This window comes from Penaeus japonicus, unplaced genomic scaffold (genome assembly GCF_977035675.1).
Source record: "Penaeus japonicus unplaced genomic scaffold, GWHDUDI00000001_assembly GWHDUDI00000020, whole genome shotgun sequence".
NCBI lineage: Eukaryota > Metazoa > Arthropoda > Malacostraca > Decapoda > Penaeidae > Penaeus > Penaeus japonicus.
Window position 1 is genome coordinate 25994186 of NW_028234422.1, and position 10000 is coordinate 26004185.

At 34.8% G+C, this 10000-nt stretch overlaps 2 protein-coding genes across 4 annotated transcripts in view; one reads left to right on the forward strand and one right to left on the reverse strand.

The window, feature by feature from the left end:
- Positions 1–7525, forward strand: part of LOC122251752 (putative cytochrome P450 6a14) — an 18828-nt gene extending 11303 nt beyond the window's left edge. For all 3 annotated transcript variants that reach the window (XM_043013859.2, XM_043013860.2, XM_043013861.2), the window contains exons 8-10: positions 1–2; positions 1093–1223; positions 1637–7525. The exon at positions 1–2 is cut by the window's left edge and continues 119 nt beyond it. In XM_043013859.2, coding sequence (XP_042869793.1) covers positions 1–2; positions 1093–1223; positions 1637–1809 — 306 coding nt within the window. In that variant the 3' untranslated portion in view covers positions 1810–7525. The remainder of the gene's footprint in view (positions 3–1092; positions 1224–1636) is intronic.
- Positions 7526–9878: 2353 nt separating this feature from the next.
- The window catches only part of LOC122251753 (exosome complex component MTR3), a 9454-nt gene continuing 9332 nt past the window's right edge, over positions 9879–10000 (reverse strand). The window contains exon 7 of the mRNA XM_086548221.1: positions 9879–10000. This exon is cut by the window's right edge and continues 31 nt beyond it. Coding sequence (XP_086404347.1) covers positions 9972–10000 — 29 coding nt within the window. The 3' untranslated portion in view covers positions 9879–9971.

Below are 10000 nucleotides of genomic sequence, written 5' to 3' on the forward strand. Positions count from 1 at the left end.
AGGTATCTAGTTGTGTATATGTCCTATGTTATTGAGGTTAATTTTAGTCAAAAGACAATGAGTAGATCTTTAACACAAAAAATGAATGTTAATGTAAGTTCAGATTTTGCATTTCACAGAGGCAAATTTTGGTGTCTGGCTTTTCCAGAGCTTGAACTTACACACCAGAAAATTTATATTTCATTACCATATATAAATTACAGATTACACATTAGAGCATCAAAGTTTAAAAATCTTTTTCAGTTGCTCCTCATAGTTGAAAAATGATCACAGTTACTTCTCAAATAGTAATGAAAATGGTAATAAGCTTCCTTGCCCAGAAAACGCCAGTATATGAAACATCCAAATAGAATAAGGAAAAGAACAAGTTTTATTACGGAAAACAAAGAAATACTCACACAGATGTGTAGATAGTAAAAAGACAATAATATACCATGATGCAAAATAAAACTGAAACTGAAGGAGAGGTGGGCTTGATAGGGGCATGGGGAGTAAGTAAACCATACAAATAAAATGCATATGAAGCAATAAAGATGATGTTTTGTCATGGAACACAATGTAATATCTATTTTGATGTGTGAATATTAACCCATTCACGCCGGGGCCGTTCCGGCTTTGCACGGTCGCAATACCGGGGTTCTCGAACGCATAAGCCTAACGCCTCGAGATTCTCAGATGCACAAGCCGTGAGCCTGGGCTGCCCGCTCGCTCTACCCGAGCGCGCGGCTTCCCCTCATAGCTCGTCCCAGGCGTCTGACGCGAAAACCACAATATGTGCTATCACGTCAACAGGCTCCAAAGGGTTAAAAAAAAAACAGTGATATGCCATACAGCAACTATCCTGTGTGTTACATAAGAGTATGGCATAGGGAGAGGGTATGGGTGAGATAAAGGATGGATTAGGGGGATTGTTTACATGAAATGTGCCTGATAGTACCAGCAATTACCTCACACTCATAGTAATTGCATGATTATAAACGTAATTGTTCAAGAATATTTCACAAATGGATAGCTCTATGAAGTATGTGCTGATAGACTGTTTTTCTTTGTTGCTGTAAAAGAGAGCTGATAGCTACCATCTGTTCTTTCCAGCATTCATCGTGACCCAGATCACTACCCAGATCCTTTGAAGTTTGATCCAGAACGCTTCTCTCCAGAAAACAAGGCTATGCGTTCACAAATGGTATACCTGCCTTTTGGAAGTGGTCCTCGCAACTGTATTGGTAAGTGCAGCTCTTGTGAGATATTGTTAGATAATTTTGAATTGATAAATTTGAATTAATTGTTAATTTATGGCATATATTTAGTGCTTATCTGCAGAAATTTATAGATATGCACCATTTTCCTTCTGTAAACTACTCTTTTATATTTAAAATCATAATGATAATATTTATTTTATTTTATCATTAATAGAACAAGTTTGAATAGTTACTATATTACCTAGTAAACGTGAATAGTGTGTGTTTGTTTGTGTGTGTGTTTGTCTGTTTCTGTGTCTATGTCTATGTCAGTGTCTGTTTCTGTTTCTGTTTGTTTATTTATGTTTGTGAGTGCTTTTTTGCTTTCTTGTGTGGCAGACAATCACATGATATATAACTGCAATGTACTTGCATAAATAAATGCCTTATCTTTTCAGGAATGAGATTTGCTCTCATGGAGGCAAAGGTGGCTGCTGTTTATCTCTTGCAAGAATTTGCATTCATTCCAAGTAAGAAGACGCAAGTGCCCATAGTCATTGAACAACGAAGTGGCCTCCTGAAAGCACAGGACGGCATTTGGGTTAGATTAGCCAAGAGGACATCTGAGTAGAAGATTCATGTGTTATCAGCGAATTGGTTAGAGTGTAAAGATTATTAAATTTTGTTGACCTAAAAGGTTTTAGGTTTTTTGTATTGTCAAAATTCTTGTGTAAAATATAAATGGGAATCTCAATATTGAGATTATGAATAGAGACTTGATTCTTATCCATACTCAGATGAAGACACAAATTAGCCTAGTCATTAAAAGTTTTGATTGCCATTACATAGTTGGATTACAGTATAATTACTTGAAAATCATTCATCCTTAACACTTGGCTGGATACTCCCTTTCTGTTTTATACTGTAGTCTTACCTGCTTCATGTCTTGTGCTGTATAAGACATCGTAAAGTCCAATTTGTCTGGCAATTCAATAAGTTATATCATATATTTACTCAAACGGTGTCTTGAAGTATGTACGTGATTCATAGCTCTATGAATAGTCAGTTGTTAGTGAATAGCAAGGGAAACTATCCCAATAGCCTTTGCCTTAGGTACACATTCTACATCACTGACTGAGATAGTTAAGTAAATGTTTTATGTGGAATTAAGTGAAGTGAAATTCATAGCATTCCTTGAGAAAGTACATTATCCTAAATCACTTTTCTAGTTTTCTTAAATTGTTATATTTTCCCGAATTATATCCTTTTCATTGTATTTACAATAATGAAGTATATGATTATATGATGTTGAGCATCACACTTGGCCCAGAATATAGGAAACACCATAGATATTTTGCTTTATAATGTGACAAGACAAGATTTTACAGTGATTTGATGTTTACCAAGTTTGGAAAAATTCTAACGGAAATGGAAAGAGTGCAAGCTAAGATGAAGATAATTGTTTGTTGGGTGTTAAATTCTCATAGACAGGTCCTGTAGTATTATGTGCACATAGGCAAGGACAGTTTAGGTGTTTGCAGGCATGTTGAAGAGTATACATAAGAAATGAGGTATTATTAGGTACTCAAGCAATTTGGTGAAGATGAAGTTGCTGTCGAAAACTTAGGTAGTGAACCTAAGAAATACATGCCCATTGACCTCCCAGGCTCACTCAGAATCCCATTACCCAAAAACACACACACACATACACACACACACACACACACACACACACACACACACACACACACACACACACACACACACACACACACACACACACACACACACACACACACACACACACACACACACACACACACACACACACACACACACACACACACACATACATATATACTGACAACTTTGCAAACAGAGACTAAATAAATACATACATAAATGCATACTTGTTCTTTCTTTCTTATCTCACATTACATGCAGGCAACTAAATTCTACTGGATATCAGGTGTGAGGATAACACCTACCATCCATGCTCATCCAACCCCATATGTCAATATATTTTGGGTCTTTTTTAATTCATTACTGGCTGTTTTAAAAGCTTAGAATATATTAGCTTAATATACAAAACTACCAAAAACGTGCATGTGTGTGGGTGTTGTGCCTTTACCTCTACCCCGTCCATGAGGAGTTGATGAATAATTTCCTTTAATTCTAGAAATTATACAGGTTATTTAATTGTAGGAAATGCCTGTGTATTGTATATATTTTTCTTTTTTCTTTTCTTTTTTTTTCCTTCTTTTTGCAAATAGTGTACTATTTGCAGTAAGACAACACTTTATACATGTTCATTTCACAATGACATTTAAGCCTGTTAGATTTAGTTCAGTAACAAGAGCTATCTGTTATATATGCATTACATTTATATATCCAGCAGTATTTTATAGTCTTGTGTGATGTTAATATGTGCACTATTTCACTAAGAATACTTACATTTTCCACCAGAGCTCATGATATAAAATAAAACACCGGTTGAAATAGATTTTTATGTAAATAGAAAATAACATTCTATATTAGCCAAAGAAGAGTGAACAGCAGTTAAGTGAAGTGTCATTTCTTGTCTTTGATATTCAAAATAAGTATTTTTATATCACAAGTCAAATCTTGCTGTATAAACTCTTGTCACTGTAAATCTTGTTATCATCACTAACTAGAGGACCGACATATTGCAAGTGTGTTACCCATGTAAATGTTATTTAAAGGAATTATAGTTCTATTAGCCTGATTTTAGATAGTTTGTTATAGATTTTTTTATAATTTTAGTGTATAAGAATATTATTACCATAATTATTATTTCCTTTGAAGGTTAGTCTTCACGTTAAGTGAATTGCTTTCCGGAACCTTTAAAATATTACTTGTGTTGCACTGTGAAGTACAGGGGGAGCTGAGGAACAACCATGCAATAACAGACATCAGCTGCTTAAAACCTATTCAGTTTCCGAGGTGAAAATAAGTAAATGAGTAAGGGAATAAAAATGACAGTGTCTGCTGATTACTAAAGGTTGCCAGATACTAAATCATCTGTTTGAATAGCATGGTGACGAGACTGGAAGGGTTTGATTTTGATCTTGGAACACGTCAATAGATAAGTAGATTTAGTATAATATATTGCCGGTATATCAGCAACTTTACTGCTTTAAGGATAAAGGAAATAGTTTCATGACTTAATATCAGAGGGTGATAATATGGATATTTGAATAAATGGAACAAAGTCAAGGCCAATTTGTTATGCTGCAATGCACTCTATACGTATATCTTGGTGAGATGACTCTGTATATCTATATATCTCATAAGAGAGTAGTAAGGTTCATTATTTGTGAATTGTGCCTGCTTCGGATACTTCAAAAAGAAAATGTGAAATGTAGTTGGTTGTCTGACTACTGGGCAGTGATATTTGTCACAAAATTAGTAGCCCTATGATTAAATAGTAATGTCATATTTATTGCCTACTTATGCTGCACACTTTTTTTGTGATCTCTATATAGACCAAAGTTAAGGGTGTAAGGCCATTCAGAACCTTGGACAAAGATAAAGTTGAAGGTAGTTTCCCAGTTCCTCTACTTAGCTGCTTTTAACTTCCCCAAAAATTATTAGGCTCCATAAGGGTTGAAATGGAACTCCTGGCCTGCACAACAATGGTTAATGATCATTTTCAAAATCAGTATGTCATACTTTCATACATGGCCTTCATTATATATGTTTAGTTATAATCTAAATATAGGCTTGGACTCAGTTTTCTACTCTATACTAGAAACAGAATCAAGAGCGCTTTGCACCAGCCTGATTCTACGGGATGCTGAGAGCCTTTTTTTGTATTTAAAAAGAAAAAAAATTGACAAGTCAAGAACAATGTGTCTGTGACAATGCAAGTGATAGGACATCATCTGACCGGAACGAAATATTCCCATGACGTGATAGCATGTCATCCAACGCAAATGGGTTAATAAATAAAATGATGAGAAAAAGTTAATGGTGAAATATAACCATGTTTATTGAGACTAAGGTTACTTTAAAAAAAAAACAATTGGTATAACTGCAAATTCTTTGGCCAACATGCATTTCATGCTATGCTGCCTTTGCCTTAGTTTGTACTGAATTACAAATAACTTTTATTATATAGACTAATTGCTAGTAATTGTGAATGTTTATATGAGAACATTTCAATCATATGTTTAAAATAAGATAAGAAGTATGTATAGTCATACTAGAGTCCTGTCCCATGAATACCCATGAACTCCTCATAGTGAAACATATGACCCTAGCAGTCTTAAGACAAAATTCAAGGCTGATTTTAGTATGACTTGTGTGTATGTACTGTTAGTTCACAGAAGTGTAAGTTTATGCAGCATTTTCTATCGTGAAAAAGTGATGGGACACCAAATATTCGTGGTGACTAGACTGATTGTAAATTGTAATGTTTCACAAAGAATGTGATGTAGAAAGCCATCTGTGCAGTAAGTTTGTGACATGTTATCTTGCTTCTTTCATAGCTGTCAGTATTTTGTAGGTCGTAAGGTATCTTCAGCATTCTCCTTTCTGATAGAGTTTAAAAAAAGATTTCTAGGTAGACAGCAGATTGACTTAGAAGAAATGCATTGTGTGTTCAGATCACAATAGCTGACTTGCTACATGTATACCTTTTTCTTGTGCGCACATCCACATACACTTGCCTGTGCGCATACTTGCACATGCATACTCAGACCCACTTACCAACAAACCCTATATATAAAAATCTTTAGTCTTTTGGAACATATCTCTGCAGTCTACTGTGTGTTTTATCTATTTTTCTATATGCATATAAATTTTAGATGTATTGTGTTTAGGTACATCCATCCATACATCCATATGATTTATAGGTAAACACACATATAGTATCCTAAGACTAACGAAAATTTAGATTTTTTTTTGGTCATTCAATTTACATCCACTACTGATTAGCTTCAGTCACTTGGATAAATTGAATATGTAAAAGAGCAATATCCCCTCTCCCACCACATCTCTATCTTGTGTAACGAACTATGCAAAGGGACAAAGTCTCTACTGGTTGTTAACTATGCAATAATATTGTCTGCAAGTGTCCATTGTTATCTTGTGTGGTGCATCTAAGAAGTGTGTCTTAATCTAACATCAGTTAATTGAGACGGATTAATATGTACTTTACATGTGATAATTTTCCATCGCATGGGCCATATTGTCTGCAATGTAGGTGATGTGTATATACCCATGTATTTTATCCGAGAAGGCTTCTCTGATGCACCCTTCCAATGGTGATTTTTGGTAGCTAGCCAGGGACATTCAGACTGCATAGCATTATCTGAAAAGTTTCCAGCTGGCTATTCTTATTCCAAACTCGTCGAACAAGGGATTAGCAAGACTTGTCCCACCAACAAAGCTGTTTTCTGATTGTTGACTATGTGTTATAAATAAGAATATGTATATTCCAGATTGTACACAATTATGTGCTGGTACCTGTGATCATGTGATATTCAGTATTCTGACTGCAGACTTGCATGGAAAGATTAATAAACTCTCAAATCCATGAGACTAAGACTGTTGATGTGTTTGATATGGATATTGCATATATTGTTGCAGGATACAGAAATTATTCAACCAGGTTTACATACTTATAGAAATTATAGTTACATGTTTATAAGTAGACATTCCAGTACTACCTAGATAGTAAATTTGATGTGCTTGTTATTATATATAGTAGGGAGATATAGTATAGGCAGGCATTTATTTAGGTGCATTTCTTTCCAAATATATATAGAGAGAGATAATGCTATCACAATGTTTACATGATTAAGATGCTTACATGTTTGACTGGAATGTATTGAAAGATTATATCTGGTTATAGTTCAGAAGGAATTAGGACAAACTCTTTTTTTGGAAAAAGTTATAATCTATACTTGTCAAAAGTGTTTTGTATTTCATTGCAATCCTATTCTGAAAGATTCCTTTGGAACTTTTGTGAGTGTGTGTGTCTGTGTCTGTGTGTGTTTGTGTATACATGCTCACAGAGATGTATGTATGTCTACATATTTACATTGTCACACACACACACACACACACACACACACACACACACACACACACACACACACACACACACACACACACACACACACACACACACACACACACACACACACACACACACACACACACACACACACACACACACACACACACACACACACACACACACACACACACACATGTTTTAATATATTGTTATCATGAAATATCTTGTTATGCCATCACTCAAAAATCTGTGGTATGAGGCTGTCAAGTTTTAGCTCATTAATAAACAAAAATAAGATCCAGTATTTCTTTTATTAACCTGAAAATAATGTCCATACTGTAAGACAACTGCCCCTGAATGTTAAAATAGAAGTAAAAACCATACTGATTCACTCTTATGCTTTTCTTACACCAACAAATTGAACTTTATGTAATCACATATAACTTAAATAGCTGTATTGTAAAAGCTACAACTACCAGTTACAAGACAAAAGACAAGGAAAGAATGAGATGTTGTCTTGTTTTAGCTGGTGATAGTTTCTGTTTTACAATTTTTCAGTAATACATTGCTAATGGTTATGTATCATTGTTTAAACTTTGCATGTCCTCTAGTGCTGCTGTACTCCTTTTTCATGTGGGTTTGTTATAAATGTTTAAAAATTGTGAACCACAAAATATATGAATTGGGTAGTTGGGAAAACAAACTTAACAGTGAAACAGAAGCTACTACAGCAAAAATTGGGATTTTTTAACTTACACCGGAATAATCTAATATTGAAGTGCCCAGAAGGTATTTCAAAAATGAAAAAACATTTCAGTTCCCTCTCTCGACGCAATACCATACTACGCTTCTCAGATTTTTTTTTAATCTATTTATGATTTTTTTTCCATAAGTCAAGAACAATGTGTTTATACAAATAGAAGTGCAATGAGTATATACATATGTAACTATATAAAACATGTATAAAAAGGGAGAGATCACAACGCAATAGGACATCTCGCAGGAGCAAAATATTACCAAGACGTGATAGTATGTCATCTGGCATGAATGGGTTAAGTGAAGCATAGTTCCTTCAGATTGTTGGCAGAAATAAATATAAGCAACTATAAACTGTTCATGATCAATATGCAGTCCATTCAGCATCTAATCAATCAGTTATCAATGAGAGCTAACACTGAGGAGGGTTTATTTATCTGCCATTAGTTAGACACATGGCACTGCCAACGTACCCCACAATCTGAAGCAACAACCTGTGTCTCCAAGGCAAAAGAGAAGAGGTGAGTCGTAGTTTCTTGGCTGTATGACAATATCAGGGCCTTGGAGACAAAGCTTGGTTCTTCTGCACAGGTACAGTTATCAGTACCTCTTCAATACTTATATCAAGAGAGTTCATGATTCCACTTGGTAAATCCATCTAGTCAGACAGCCTAGAGTCATGCTACCAAAATATAAAGTTATGGATGAATTTTGTCCTCACCATGAACACATATTCACTAAGCAGCTTCTAGCAGACCCCCTTATTCCCTGATTTTGGTCTTGGTCCAGGAGACCTTTTAAACCTAGGGGATTATCTTTACTGCTCAATGTATTAAGAGCTACCCCTAGGATCTCTTGAGACTTAGAAAGAATTGCAATCCCCTACCTTCAGTCTCATTTGCTGACACCATATTTTCACTACACACTGCACATGCAAAACCTATCACTCCTAGCAAACATTTTGAACACCTCTTTTGCTTCCAACCACTGCTCACACCTAATCAAATCCCCTTTCACTCTCCCTCCAGACACTACAAGGATAAAACCTTGCCTTCTCTGCTTTGACCTTTTCTTTGTAACCATCTTTTATAATCTTGATCTTAGTTACTTTCACTTTCCTTTGCTTTCAATTTCCAAACACAGCTATAATGGATAGTGCATGTATACCAGCACATCTGGCATCAGATTAACAGTAAAAAAATCTAAAATATGATTTTGAGATACATACATTTTTACCTCTTCTAATCAAGAACTTTCTCCCATAAGCTTGACGAGTTCCCCCTGAATTGTCAATTTTTATTAATATTCAAAGGATTTTTTGAGTGAGGATTATTGCTATAAAGATAATTTCGTCTTACAAATTGCATTCACTTGCTTACACTGTGTGTGTCTTCTTATACTTAGTTTAATACAGTACTTACTTTCTCAGATTTTCTTTTTCTTTATGCTTTCTAACAATATTATCTCATCAGCAAACACACACTCCTGTAACATCAATTAATTCACTACTGTGTTAACCAATTCAAACATACTAGCCGTGAGCGTGCGCTGTACGCCCAATCACCTGACCCGCTGCCCTTGACTAAATGTCCCAAAAACCACTGAACGTGATAGCAAGTCAGCCAACACGAATAGGTTAATATTATTCCCAAAATATGAGACGTTCAGTTAGTAATAGAGATGATTTCATCAACCCTACATCTATCAATTATACAAAAAATTCTTTCTGAAATAGTTTCTGATCCAATATATCTTGTACAAAATATCTAGGAAGCTATTACAAATATTGTTTATTAAAAATCGTTCCATAAACATTTCCATTTATTCTGGACATACATTCCATAAGCTCTATTTCTTAATTATAGCCAAATCTTTAGGCATCAATAAAACAAATCATATCTAATCTCTCTCTTCCATGTTCTTTATTAAATATTTTCCTGGTATATTGCATGCATGCTTCCATAATCTTAATGTAAGCACATACTTTCAGACTATGATGTTGCTGCTTCATCATCTTCAT